The sequence below is a fragment of the Vanellus vanellus genome (genome assembly GCF_965231255.1).
Source record: "Vanellus vanellus genome assembly, chromosome: 11".
Classification (NCBI taxonomy): domain Eukaryota; kingdom Metazoa; phylum Chordata; class Aves; order Charadriiformes; family Charadriidae; genus Vanellus; species Vanellus vanellus.
Genome location: NC_138916.1, coordinates 10,739,195 through 10,754,631, shown reverse-complemented (window position 1 = coordinate 10,754,631; position 15,437 = coordinate 10,739,195). Strand labels below are relative to the sequence as shown.

Genomic DNA, 15,437 nt, shown 5'->3' with positions numbered 1-15,437 from the left:
ATACAAGTATTTTGGGGGGGGTTGGACTAGTTGACCTTCAAAAGGTCCCTTCCCGCCCAAAATATTCTATGATTCTATATTCATAAACAGATTGAAATAGGGAAAGCAATACACATTAACAGTATGGATAAACCAAAATATTATATAGGTATTTATTTAGCAATTGTCCTGAGGAGTTGAGTTACATGAAAAGAAAACTAAATGCAGAATTGCACAAATTAGATTTGTGCAATTTGATTTGCACAAATGGTCTTAACCTTTGAAAAGCTCAGAGCTGTTGAGATATGTGTTTGAAGGAAAAGTAATTTATGAAAGGTAGTTATATAACTGTACTTTAATAATCTCTATGTTTTTATCTTTATTTTGTCATCTATAACAATTCAATTTTATGTAGAAAATTTTAGTTACATCCTTTATTTTTAATTAATTTAATTGTCCTGTATGTAATATTAACAAGTAAGAGAGAGGGGTGAGAATAGTCATCAAAAAGGAAAATAAAACTCAAGCAGGTACTTAACTTAAAAAGCTTATTATAACATGTATAATCAAAGATCATCTTATGAATTAGCTTTTCAAGCAGTGCCCATTTCAAGCAGATACAGTAAAATCACCACTGCCATTAACAGAAACACAGATTACATACTAAAAATCACCATGATCATCACAGCATTTGTACAGGTAGCATGCACAACGTGGAAAAAACCTGTATTGAATTTGAAATTGATATATGAATAATTTATCGAAAACGTTTTGTGAAAATGTGTTAGATATTTTCAATCAGAAAAATTAATGGAGTTTTTTGTTCCTGAAGAACTGGGTCATCTTTCAGATTATTCAATGCTTTTGCAAAATTAAGAAATCAAGTTTTGAGTATTAAAAAAAAAATCCTTTGCATGTAAAAAGCAAGATCCCCCAGGTTAAGGGCTTTGAATATGACACAATGTTTTCTGAACTATGGTTTTAGAGCTCACAAACCATTTCTAAAAAATAGCTTCTAAACAAGTAGTGAAAAATTAATGGCACTACTACAATAACATGTGAAAGCACCCTTACTGGTCCTCTGAAAAAGATCAAAGGAGGAGGTTTTCTGCATCTTGGACAGATTTCTCTTGTCACGTGTGGTACTGTTTACATTGATACTATGAATGCAGTAAGCCATATCTGTACTTGAATTTATTGTAATATAGCATACTAGCAATAACAGTAGTGATAGTGTCATAGAGAACAACGCAGTAAGACAATCCCCACTGCATCCAGATAAGAAGCCTGTAAGACTACTAAGCCACCATGTCTTGTCAAGCGGAAGTGCAGTAATGCCCCAACACATCTCAATTCCTTTGCCTTAATAGCTTTCTTACTCTCTATTCAAACTATTTCATCTGCCATCTGAATGACTTAACTGGACACATTCTTCCAAAACCAGTCAACTACACAAATCCAAACTATTACTTTTTGATGATTACAACCTTTTCTGGTAAGAATTGTAAGCATACACTGAATTTTGACTAGACAGGAGATCTGACCTCAGCAGAAATACTCTTTAGGCATATGTTTCAAATTTTTTCTGCACTAGGGGCTAGCATCATGCAAGAGAGTTCTCAAAGCTTACATTCCCTGAGTGAGTATGAAAAATACAATGTAGCCAGTGTAAAGTTAACTGTGTATTATTACGCTAATTGAACAAAAAGCTTATTAAGTGATGTTATTCAATTTTAAAGTCACACTAAGCATGTTGTAAAACAATAAAACAGAACAAGACTTGCAAGGCAGAAGAAACTAATAGGAAATTAGTAGATGATTCATTCTGCAAGCATGACAAACTTCAAGGGATAAATTCACAATAAACTAGTACTAACTGAGAGACTAAATCTACCTCTGGTTAAGTGAAAACTGTTACCTCTGAGCAAGGAAGATTGCTCTGTAAAGTCTGCCCATTCCTTCCTCAGTCTTGATACATATTAGATAGAAACGTAGCTCAGTAGATGTGCTGCCATATGCTGTATACAGCAAGAGAAAACACACCGATCCTTTTATGACTACATCTTATCGTACTGATATTTACCTTTTTAAAAAAAGCAAAGATAACTGCTTAGGAAAATGTAAAAGCAGTATAGATAACAGCTAATTTCCTTATTGAAGTGGATTTCAAGTGGTGGCTATTGGAAGAAATATTCTGCTCTTTAATTAGAACAAAATTTGTTATTGATTTTCATATTTGTCTTCTAGCACACCTAAGTTTGGAACATATCCTGTACACATGTTATATTAAGATTCCAAATGTATTATTAGATCAATATTGTCATGGAAAGATATTCCATCGTAATAGAAAATTACTCTAGCCATATATTAAAATTTAGGCAAAATACATTAAACTACACAGATATTAGTTCATGGTTTCTGTATTGTTCTCTGTATCACTACCTACATTCACATGCAATAACATTTAAACTTAGAATAATTTTACTTTATTCTGTAAACCAAAGGACTAAAAGGATTGGATTCAATTGATCTTATTTTAGACCTGCAGTAGCAGCAGGCAATTAGCTTTGGGTTTTTTGCTCCCCCTTCTCTTTAGATTCCCTTTGTAGTCAATCGGGAAAAGATATAGACTTTTACTTATTCCTACCTCCCCCTGCTCATTACACAAACAACATGAACTACCAGCTCACAGGTAGAGGTCTTAAGTATAGATATAAGTCTCAAGTTAGAAAAGGTAAATTCCACTTGAAGTCAACTACACTCATGGTATTTAACACATTTCAGCATAAATTATGCTGAAATGCCTACTTATTTGGAATAAAGGCAGCCCATTGTACTCAGACAACTTCCCATTGACCACAAACTGAGGTGTCCTTGACAATCTCATGAAGAGAGGGTGCAACAAGTTGTATGTGAAGTAAAATCATAGAATAGAATCATAGAATTGTCTAGGTTGGAAGGGATCTTTAAGATCGAGTCCAACCACTAACCTAACACTGCCAAAGCCACCACTAAACCACATCCCTCAGCGCCACATCTACCTGTCTTTTAAACACCTCCAGGGATGGGGATTCAGCCAATTCCCTGGGCAGCCTCTTCCAGTGCTTGACAACCCTTTCAGTGAACAAATTTTTTTCTAATATCCACACTAAACCTCCCCTGGGGCAACTTGAGGCTGTTTCTTCTTGTCCTATCACTTGTTACTTGGGAGAAGAGATCAACTCCCACCTCTCTACAACCTCCTTTCAGGTAGTTGTAGGGAGCAGTAAGGTCTCCCCTCAGCCTCCTTTTCTCTAGGTTTTTCCTTTTCTCCCGGAACAAACCCAGTTTTCTCAGCCACTTCCCATAAGACTTGTGCTCCAGACCCCTCACCAACTTCGTTGTCCTTCTCTGGACACACTCCAGCACCCTCAATGTCTTTCTTGTAGTGAGGGGCCAAAAACTAAACATGGTATTCAAGGTGTGGCCTCACCAGTGCTGAGTACAGCTGGACAATCACTGCCCTCATCCTGCTGGTCACACTATTCCTGATACAGGCTTGGTAGTACCAAATAGTACTGAAGTAGTAGTGACTTGGATTTTAATCTGTGTGTTTCTCTCACCCTATGAAGTCTAAAAAACCTATTATGAAAACTATTATGCTAAAAGACTACTTAAATATTTGAAAAACTTCAGAATGCTTTTTGAAAAAGTGTGTCAGCCTCTGTCATAGGAAATTGGACGATGAACTGTTATGCATAATGAAGTCTTTGATCTGCTTAAGAAATCATCCTCCTAATTAGCTGGTGGAAGGACAGTTTCACAGCTAAATTGGTACAAGTGAAAGACAGCCATAGGTACTAGATGCTGCTAAATTTTTGTAATGTCATCTGTCAAATTCAAAAGAATTATTGCTGACTCCACAACAGTGTACATATTGAAATATTTATGGAAATTCCTTAATCCACAGCCTGAAATTATAAACAGACTGGCTGTTTTCCCAGTTACCCATTAACTGTAGTACAGTAAGGCTGTTCAGATTTTTTTAAGCTACCAACAGTGATATAGGAGTCTGACACAAAAATCAGGTCCTCCACTGACTTTCACTTCAAGAGGCAAAGCCTCAGTCATGAAGCTCACTGCATAACCTGAAGAAAAATAAAAAAAACCCAAAACACTGACTATAGAAACAACAAAAACTTTATCTGATGTCTAATTCTGTAATGGAATCCAAGCACAAGGCTACCACTTAAACTTTATCCAATTTAACTGAGTCAGGGAACATGTTCACAGGTAACTGTATAGGCAAGTGGTACCATGCATGGCTGCCTCTTCCTTTGCCAACAGTTGAAAATCATAATGAAAGGCTGCTGTGTTTCTGCAGAGGTTTGTCTGTGATGCTGTATACATCTTTTGCATACATCTGAACAATGCTTCGTCTGCCTGAGTGGCACTGAAATATCTACATTGCTCTTGATCTAGGTCAGGCCTATTTCAAGGATCAACACCGTGACCTCTTGTGTTCTCCTGCAATACAGATATAATTCACATTAAACCAACTACAGTATATCCTAGTAGGCTTTCCCAGACATTCACCCTAGATGGTATCTTTTAGTTACCAATGCATAACAGGAACAAAAAAAAATTTGTTAATTGCTAATATAGCAAACGACTGCATCCCTTCACATGTTCCAACTATTCCTTAAGAGGTGGTGATTGTAGCTCTCATTCTTACTTGATACTAGTAACAAAAAATACATAAGCAGCAATTAAAAAAAAACACACTTACCTATCTGCACCCTTTCTGAATATGTAATATACACGAGCAGTGGAATCAAATTTACTTCATCTTCAATTCTGAAACAGGGAGCATTTTTACAACTAAAGGAGGGACAGTTAAAAGTATACTCCTATTTTTGCCTCCATGGTACCATTACAGCCCTATTAACTCTCACTGATTTCCAAAGAACTCACAATACTTTAGTGTAAAGTTATCTAGCTGTACTAAATAAAGTTGCATCCGAGACAGAATTACATCTCAAGGTCTTTAAATTCTTTAGGCTGCCTTGGGCATTGTATGGTGATAGAAACTATTAGCTCTTATATTGTTGAGTGCAGCAATTTGCATTTTGTCCCAACATCTCTACAGAATTAATGTCAGTCATTTTCCACGTTGTTAATCACACAAAGCAGCAGCACTGAATTCACTCCACAATATTTACTGTCCAGATATCCAGGAAAGAAATAATTGGTTTGTTTGGCATTTTTTGTTTTTAAACTAAAGAACCACCGCATTACACCACACTGGGGGGTAACAGCTTCCCCTCTATCAGGGGTTAATTCAAAGACCTACACTGCCTAAGTAACATTGAATCCTGCAAGATACCTTCCTGAGCAGTGCAGACCTAGCCTTCTCTTAACACCATACACAGAACTGTCTTTTTTCAGGCCTACACAGATGACGACTTTAAATCAAGAGCCAAAAGTTTCAATTTAAAAATTACAGAGTGAATTATTTAGCAATTATTTACTTAGCCCCAGAAGTCTGTAATACCTATGACCAGTCAGCACTATTTCTAGTTAACAGTATCCATTCCATGAAGTTACAAGACTATCAAGAGGCTGAAAAAGTAAAAAGCTGGGAACTTGCACAATTTATTTTTTTTTTTTCAGATGTGGGATATACTTAAATCCTCACAATTTCTACCAGAATACACACTGACCATGAAAAATTTAAAACAAAGAAAATAAAGATGTTATGTGTGAAAGTACAAAACAGAATCCCTCTCTTACTGCACAAGAATTCTGTTGCACACTGCTATCCCCCTGCAGACACTAATGTACAAAACAAGTCCTACTGAAGATATGCCTTGATACGAACTAGTGTATTTCATGATGCCTCTACAGCTCTAGAAATAAGCTTTGTTCATAATTCAACTTTTAAATTAACTTTTTGTGCTACAACAGATTAAATTATACTTTTTCATGCCATTAGCATAGTTGTTTTGGCTTAAAGTTTGTGGGTTATTTTGTTTAGTTTGAGTTTTTTTTTTTGTTTGGGTTTAGGTTTTTTGTTTGTTTGTTTTTTTAAGAAGGGAATTAAGTGCTGCATTGTGTCCTGGTTTGAGGTAAAACAGAACCAATTTTGTTCAGTAACTTTGCTTCTTAGCTGGGCCTCTTCTAACTACTGAAATTAACAGCATATTGCGCAGACAGTGTTCACTCTCAGAGCGATAAGATCACTTGTTTATAGCTGATGCCCAGGCATGGTATGCAGAGAGGCTCTTGCTTATACTTATTGCTATAACCTCCAAGGCCAACCAGCTTTGTTTATTTGCCCCATTGGAGGGTCGGAATCGGAAAAGCATAGTGGGGTCCCACCTGCTGGGAGGAGCGGACAGGACAGGTGACCCAAAACTGACCAACAGGGTATTCCATCCCATCTGCCTCATGCTCAGTATAAAAGCTGAGGTATCGAAGGGTCAGCTCTCTTCCTTCAATGGCCGACACCTGAGGACTCTGTTCGTCTGCTTGTGATCCCAATCCTGAATCCAGATCCAGAATCCAGTTCCCGTCTGTCACTGAGTCCAGTCTGGGACTGCCCCAGTGCCAGCCGGTGACATCATTGATTGTCATGATTGTCATCTCGGGAGCTTGATATGGTTTTGTATACATTTTTCATTATTTCTTTTTATTTTATTATTAATATTTCATTAAAGCAGTTTAGTTCCTTCTAAACTCATAAGTCTCTTTCTTCCTCTGCCTCTCTCTTTGAAGAGGGGTAGAGGGGAGCATCTGTCGGTCCCACCTGGGGTCCCCCAGGTCCCCAGTAGCTGATTGGGCTTAAATCATGACACATTGACATACTATGGGGTCCGAGGCCCCTTAGAATCTAATGCCTTATCGAGAGGCACATTAAGACCTTTCACCTTGTGAGCTTTAACCTTAATTCACACATCATAGGAACACCTGAGGAGCTGTTACAACGTATCCTACACGTGTAACAGCAGCACAGACTATGATGGATCCATAACAAATGCATCATAAAAGAATGTATGAAAAAGAATCATTGCATACCCAATGTCAGTGTTTTAGAGCTTTAATCTCTCTTCTATTTCCTTTTTTAAACAATAAGATTAAGTTCTGATAGAAAATAACTGATGCAAGTCAGTTAAAAATGATAGCTATGACAACAGTCTTATAAAGAAACAAAATATTCCGTGGTTCTTTATTACATTTCTTTGCTCAATTTTATTGCAGAGTTTCAAGTGCACACTAATCCTTTGGTTAAAAGGTGACTCTGTAATAAATGCTAATAAACATTTAGGTATAATGACCTCCAAGGATTTCTCACTCTCAAATTGGTATGTACTTAGGAAGCAGCCTGCCCAGTTACATGTTTTTGAGAAATGTCCTTTTCAAGTGTAAAATAAAAGAAAACATTCTATATCAAGATTCCCCTCCTAAATTTCTCAACTGTTTCCAACGTTAGTTTTGAAACAGCAATGAACAGGTAGATAGAACAGCTGGAGACTGCTAGCATCATTACAAACTTCTCCACAAAACCATGTATTGCTGAACATTTAGATAGCTGGTCTAGTTTGCTTCAGTACAACAGGGATCTAGTACAATATATTTCCATTCTCCCTTTAATACTTTACCACTAGTAAAGGTGACTTTCTGGCACTTGCTACAAAAAAAGCAGTTAGGCAGTGGTAAGAATCAAATTAATTTCTCATTTTTGCTGTTTCATTTACTTTATGCAGATATAGCTTACAGTTTTTACTGTTAATAAAAATACTATTTGCATAGACAAAGTGCACACTGCCATTACAGGGGGAAATAATCATGAGATTAGTAATACCTTTAGAAACAGAGAAGAACACATTGGAGAGGAAGCATTCTTCCTTTTACAGGGAGGAGAAAAGAGGAGAGGGAAGTTACAGTTATTTGCAATATTGCAGATGTGCTGACAGAGACTAGGAAAATGAATTTGAGAAACAACAAGACAGAAAGAAGGATCCCAAGACATTACTGTTCCACAAACCTTCCAAGTGAGAGGACTGAGCAGAAGGGTAGAAGCCATGCCCTCTCCTGACTGGAGAAAACGCACTGAAAACTATATCCTGCATCTGCATAAATACCACAACACATAAGAATCTTAGATATTTACCAGAAAAAAAGAATTTAAAGTTACACAGGAAATAACAAACAAAAGCAGAATAACAAGTTTCAAATACCCTAATTCAGAATCTAGTATTTACTTTTGCAAATTTAATCTTATATTGTTTTTCCTAGCAGTGCAACTAAAGCTAAAATTTTAAGCAAAACCATCGTATAGTCACTCAGTAACAATATGACAGCAAAGAAAAATAACTACGACACTATATACAATCCAGCAGTCCCCTAAGATCACACCTTCTCTTCTTAATTTTTTATTGATGTTATTGAACAAAAAGATGTAAAAGAATTTTTAAATCTCAAAATACAGTGTAAAAATATGAGAACTTAGAGAACTACCTATTTTTTAGTAGCTATAGGAAAACGCACTAGTGTAAAACCAGGGGTTTTAACTGACTACAATTGTTAATCCAATTTAATTTTATTCTACACCTTTTTGAAGAAGCAACTCAGTACATTTGGAAAAAGAGTAAGTATGCCAGTAGCTTAATGATATTAAATAGCTTACTAACACAACAGGCTTGTAATTTATGCTGCACTCATTTTGCCAACTCCTTCATTAAACACAGATATTTTGTACTTAAAATCAAGATTTTTTTTTGTCCAAAGCAGACAGCCTAGACAATGTGTTGTAATAACTTGTCAAGTAAATTATGATTTCAGCGTTCGTTAGTAAAACTATGTTTTCATACACTATTAATATGCTGCATTTCAGTGGTTCTAGACTCATTATGCACTTCCCCCCTTGCAAGGGACACAGGTCTGAATCATGCAGAAACATTGTATTGTAATGTCTAGTACTATTACAGCTTCTAATCCTTCTGGTCTGTCAAATAACTACATTTATTACCCTTGTGAATCAGCATTACACTCCAAAATCACCTGGAAATCTACACTTTAACCTGAAACACTCAGCTTTAGTTTTTCTGACTACAGAGTTGTGAGCTTTGCAATTATTGTCCACTATTAACTGATTATTAGTTAACTCAAAAGGTTTCTCAGATTATTATTTTCCTGAAGAAAGCCAAACTTTGTGCTGTAACTTGGGATTGCTAGGGCTGAAAATTTCTTTCTTTTTAATAGCTAAAGAGAATAATTTACATTTTATTTATAGCTTCCAGAAATATTCTACTCAATTCACTGCAATGTTCGCTAATCGCCTGTCAGGATCTGACATAAGCTATTGTATTTTATCAGTGACATACCTTGAACCATATGAAAATTTTATTTCCTGCTTGTTTACATAAATGTTTAAACTCTCTAATATATTCAATGTGTTAGTATTTCTCATTTGTTCTTCTATAAATTACATTTGTATAACACCACATGACAGACAAACAAAACTTAAGAAAATTGAACAAAACCCCCCCTGTGTGTTATTACCTGTTTCAACTTCCCAAATATAAACTGAATCATCTTCACACCCAACAATTAGAAGATTTTCAACAGGGTCAAATTTTATCTTTTTCACAGGAAACAGATGCTTTCTGGCATGTAAGAGACATACTCTCCTCTGAAGGTGTAGAACTGCTACTGAGTGATCACTGCACACACAGCACACTATGCTGTGATCTTTTAACTGCAAAACAAAGAACTTCAGTTTCAACACTGTAACCAGTCATAACCACATCATTTTAGCAAGCCTGATAAAAATTGTTCAGTGATTATTCCCACCCCCCCCCCCAAATTTATTCATTTTAGAAAAATGTTTTGTTTCAGCCTGCATCTCCAACTTATTTTTAACAGGCTAGCAGTACAACTGATCTCCTGACAGTAAAACATATAACCTCTGATTTTTCAATTTTTTAAAAAATAATTTAAATATCATTTATTTGGAGTACTTAGCCCATCAAAGAAGTGATTATATAACTAAATATACAGTAGCGCTTGTCCTAGAAGAGAAAGTAGTAAAAAATTACCATAAACCAAACTGCTGTTTGTGCAATATAAGCTTACGTTACGTCTTATCACACAAAAGCCAACGGCAATGTATTTCTAATCAAAAATTTGGTATGTTATTATTTCATTTCATTTCACACCATATGGATCTGATTCTGCAAAGCCTTCCCTTCCTGCAAGTACTTTTGGTGACACATGAAGGAATTCACCCTATGGAAAAATTCAGCCCTGTGAAAAGAACTGAAACAACATCCAAGCAGACATGAAATCCTACCACCTAGTTTCCAGAACAAGGGCTAGAGAGAGCCTTACAAGCATTAAGAACTTTTGTCATCGCAAAATATCTTTTAGACTACTTTGTAGGCACATATGTGAACTTTCAGTCAACCGTAAGTATCAAAACATGTTCTTCACAGGAAAAAGATGAAATCCCAGCCCCATGGAATACAACGGGGACAGAACGTTCAACAAAATTTCATAGAGCATTCAGTACTTCAGTTCAACCTTATCCTAAATTTTTTACTTCAAAACACACTTAATGTTCAAAACGATTCTGAATCTCATAAAACACAAAAGCATACAGCCAAGAGATGACAAGGACGTGTCAGAAACCAAAATCAAGCATACACATTTAAATTAAAATACTATTAGTCCAGATCTTTTCTTACTATGTTCAAATCCCTAGCCCTACAAATTACACTTTTTAACTTCAGAAGTTAGGAGATAATCAGATTAACATATATACTGACAGCCACAATATTAAAAATAGAGTAGAATGTTTAGAGCTTGAATTTAATATATCATTGGTTTAGGATCATTTTTCTGAATCACTGAAATTACAAACTAACAAGAAATCAACCCCCTGAAACTAAAAGCAACTTCCCAACAAGACAATTAAATGAATGTATATTAAGGATAAAGTGCTGTGAGATAAAAATATTGCCAGATAGTTTTTTCTCTCATACACACACACGTATGTAGAGATACTATTTTTCCAAGACATCATTTATTATCCTTTTTACTTACTTTGTAGTTTTCTGGAGATCGCAAGAGCTCTGTCACTGGACCAGACTGTAGACTAAAATGGTGTAAGATGGCTCCAGTAAATATATCCCAGCAGATCACAATAGAGTCCTGGCCCCCTGATAACAGCCAGCTTGGATCAAACCTTACTGATTTATCATGAGGATAAAGTAAACAAGTGACTCTGCTACTATGACCATTCAGAACTTTATAAGGTAGATTATCTGAAACAAGATGATACACCAATTATTTCTGTTTTTTAAGAATAGAGGTTCCATATTTTACAGTAAACTTACCAAAAGTCAAGAGATTCCAAAGACTAAATATAACAATCCTTTACACAGTATCAAAGAATTTTGGACATGTTCCTGAAAGGAGGGACAAAGGTCTGCACTCTGAGATTCATCTACTGAGATGTACCCTTTTTATTCCTCTAGTGGAATGATCTTTTAGAGGGAAAATGACAAAGATGACTACTGCCTGTATCATGACATCCCACATCTCACTTCCAGGTGACTCTAACCCCCCAGCCATCCCAGGACTCCCAACAGTGCAAAGCACCTTGGTAGCACCAAGCTGTGATCTGATTAGCTAAAGAGGGAGAAAGAAGATCATAATCCTCCATTTTCATCATTCAATCCCTGACCATCATGCCTATTTCTCAGAGAATTTTTACAGGGACTGCTGTAGGGGATGTCAGAAATATGCAGTCTTCTGTGCTTGACTGAGGTGAATTTTGAACTCTCAAAACTTACCTTTCAGCAAAGATACATTTTCTAAAAGTCTTGCTCTTGTAGATTTTAAACCTAGTGTTACAAAAATTTTCCCATTTTCACATCCACACACAAGCTTATCGAGACGTGGTATGTATACAGAGGAACTAACAACTGCACTTTCATTTCCATCTTTAGATGCACAAAGATGATCAATAATGCCCTCTGACATGGAATGGTATTTATCAAAATTATCCTGAAGAGTCCATGTTGCTGTAATTGGGATCTCTAAACAGTGGGGGAAAGAGAGTCAGGATTTTAAATTTTTTTTAATTCAAAACAATATAAAAATTCAAACAAAGCAAAATATACATTTTCATCTCTTCATCACTTCCCCCATCCTTTCTGCAGCCTAGCAATGGAAAGTCAGCAGTTGCTATTCCAACACTAGATCACATCTCACTAAATCCTTTCTTTTATACCTCCCTACAAACAACCAGAAGCAGGACCAACTAAGTAAATTTTCATGATGTTTGGTAGAGAAGTGCTTATGGGCAGATGATAAGGAAACGAGCACATTTATTTGTTCAGTTCCACTAAGAACTTCTAGACACTCATCTTTGTTAGTGTCTTGCTCCGTCTAATTACACACAATCATCACACACAAACATCACACAATGAATGAACAAGCATCACTTTCTAGTGCGAAGATATTTTCATGAGAATTTAAGTTTAAAGACATTAAGACTTAAAGATGTAATTAAAAAGAGAGTATCAAGAGCACAGAACTGCCAAACCTTTTGGCGAACCATCAAATGTTGACACAGGGACATCAGGAACATGCCACAAAGCGATCCTTCCTGAAGCTTCACCAGAAAAAAGAACCTTATAGAAAGGCTCCTTTCTTTCATTCATGAAGCCCATGACAATAGGAAAACTCTGCCAAAAATAACAGTAAATCAATATTCTGATATGAAAAAGCTGATAAAACAATGTAATATTTAATTGCAAATCCAAAGGTTTGTTTTGTTTGTGGGTTTTGGTTTTTTTTTTTTAAACCACACATCAAAAGCTGTAGAAATATCAAAGTGATTGAATCCCCACCTGTCACTACGTTCTGATCAGACCAGACCTATTCTGCCTGGTACAAGCCCCTTGAAGATCACCTCTGCTTCGCCAGTATCCTCAGCTAAGCCTACACCCCAAATGGAAACGTGGAATGGGAGGGGGCTCCCTAGATTTACTGTCTTGAAATGGAGAATCTATTAACAGTATTACCAACGTATAAAAGATGGCAGCATAAGCACCAAAATTGGGCTGAAAAAAGTGCAGGGAAACATTGATAATCTTCTCATCAAAATAAATTTAGTAAAGCTTAAATCATGATAGCTTAAATTACTACAAATAATGAAAGGTAAGAATTACACTTTTACACAGATAGGTAAGGGTCTAGAAAACCATCATTCAGTCATCTGGAAAAAGTTAGATTCTAGAGAGGTATAATATCATTGGTAAACAGACTTACTAACATCTACCTAGCTTCATTTAGTCAATGCTTAAACTTACTGCAGTATATTTATCTCAGACAAACACCACGTTTTTATTTTCCCATGCAGACTAGTCTGTAGGTTTTCTTTGTGTGTAAGATAACACCACAGATGATTCTGTATCACCACATGAGTCACACTCAAACTACGTGGTAATCTACTGGTGACTTGCCATGAACACCCTGCTTAGTTGCTACATAGTTTGATACTTGAAAGTGAAGCTTATTAAAAACAGGTGAGGTATCTAAGGGGAAGCTTCTAGTGGCTCTAAACACTCACAAAAGTCAAGAAAATTAGGAATCTCTAGGTACGTCTACATTAGTATGTTCCAGTTTTCACCAGGCATGTACTTTGGAAGTGAATGCTTAGGTTTGTGCTGTGGAGCTGTCTTGGAGCACCAAATTATGATTCTTTTTGCATGGAAGTAAACTGGGAGATGTGTGCAGGAGCACACACACACACAAAGAAACCCACACCAAAAAAACCCTGTACTGTAGATAGTGTGGGTGAAAGGTCATCAGCACAAACTGTTTTGTTCCACCCATCACCTTTACTTAGTGTTGACACAGCTTGACTCTGTTTGCTCCTTCAAGACATTTTGTTAACATCCCCTTATGTTGGATATATTTTATTTACAAGACTGAAGTTTGGGAGTAAATTCCACAATAAGCAACTGTACCGTAGTGTGGTTCAGTTTATAATCTAAGAACGGAAAGGATCATCACACAGGCAGTTTTGCTGTCTCGCAAATCAGCTATTTCAGGTAGTAAGGTAAATATTAAAGCAGAAATATTAGAAAAGGGCAGGGGACATTATTTTAAAAAAGCATTTAAAAAAGCATATATGAGCTACAACCACTGTAACCCTATTATTTGCTAAGGCATACATTTTGGTTATTTCTTTTCCCTCACGATATCTGACCTTTTGGTATCCTTCAGCAGTTATCCTATCTGATTTTAGATCACAGTGTTTGAGGGAAAAGCTGAATGGCTTGTGCTATTGCCCTTCAACTGAAAGTTACATCTGTCAGGCTTTGCAAGAGAATGCAACAAAAATACTTTGTAAGAGACTATAGCTGTCAACAGAAAGAAAAAAGAACACCAGAAAACATCACATAGGTATATATTCCATAGTGTTTCTAGTCAGGTACAAAAAAAAAGTGTTTCCCTTGCATATCTTCAGAAACTGCTTGAGGTCTCATGCAAATGCACATAAAAAAACCTAATGCAACTGCAGGCATGAATTAAATCCACATCTTCCAACAATTGCTATTTCATAAACAGTATTAGCAAGACGACCTAGTAACAAAATCAAAACTACACAGAGAAGGCTGTTATATTTATTTGGCAAAAACTGAACCAAAACAAGAACTAACTCCCTGCCACAGATATTTTTTTCCCCTACTTCCTAATTCTAATCAATTTTCTACTTTTTAAAACAACTGTTTTTCCTTACCTATTTCTTTCGGGTCACACAAAGCACTACTCAAGTGAGTCAAGATGCAGGTTTTCAAACATAGCCGACTCCACTTGAGCTACTTTGTCTAAGCAGTGCCTTCTAAGTTTGAAATTGGCGTGACATGCTCTGCTAAACGTGAATTCTCAATCACAAGTATAAAGATCACATACTTTTTTAGCTTCCTCTTTTCTTAAACACAGAAGCTTCTCCAAGCAGAGACCATGGTTCTGAAGAGTCACATGTGTCTAATTTTATGTGCTGGGGGTACTGTCAGTCTGCTCACAGTGTAAGAAAGTTAAGCATGTGATTATGCCTCTGAAGGCTGAAGACAACAATATTCTGGATAAAGCATCACAGATTCAAACCCCTTCAATTTAGGATGGATACACATGGGAAACAACCTGTTTATGTAGTTACACTGAAACATACATATGTTTCAATAAAACAAGAAGTAAATAACCTGCTTACATTTTGCTTCTGGGTTGGGTTTTTTGTTTGGTTTTTTTTTTTTTTTTTTTTTTTTACAGAAATTAAAAGCTTCTAAAGGTATTTCAGAACAATTAACTTGAAAAAGCTCTCCCTGTTTTGCCAAAATTAGGAAAAAAAAAAAAAATCACTTCAACAATTAGCCTATCTATAGCTGAAAACGCAGGAATTT

General features: G+C 36.1%; 1 protein-coding gene across 1 annotated transcript in view; it reads right to left on the bottom strand.

Annotated features, from left to right (window-relative positions):
• The window catches only part of WDR72 (WD repeat domain 72), a gene marked incomplete at both ends in the record, with an annotated part of 118,015 nt that overhangs the window by 88,976 nt on the left and 13,602 nt on the right, over positions 1-15,437 (bottom strand). The window contains 4 exons of the mRNA XM_082488734.1: positions 9,523-9,718; positions 11,065-11,285; positions 11,817-12,062; positions 12,572-12,713. Coding sequence (XP_082344860.1) covers positions 9,523-9,718; positions 11,065-11,285; positions 11,817-12,062; positions 12,572-12,713 — 805 coding nt within the window. The remainder of the gene's footprint in view (positions 1-9,522; positions 9,719-11,064; positions 11,286-11,816; positions 12,063-12,571; positions 12,714-15,437) is intronic.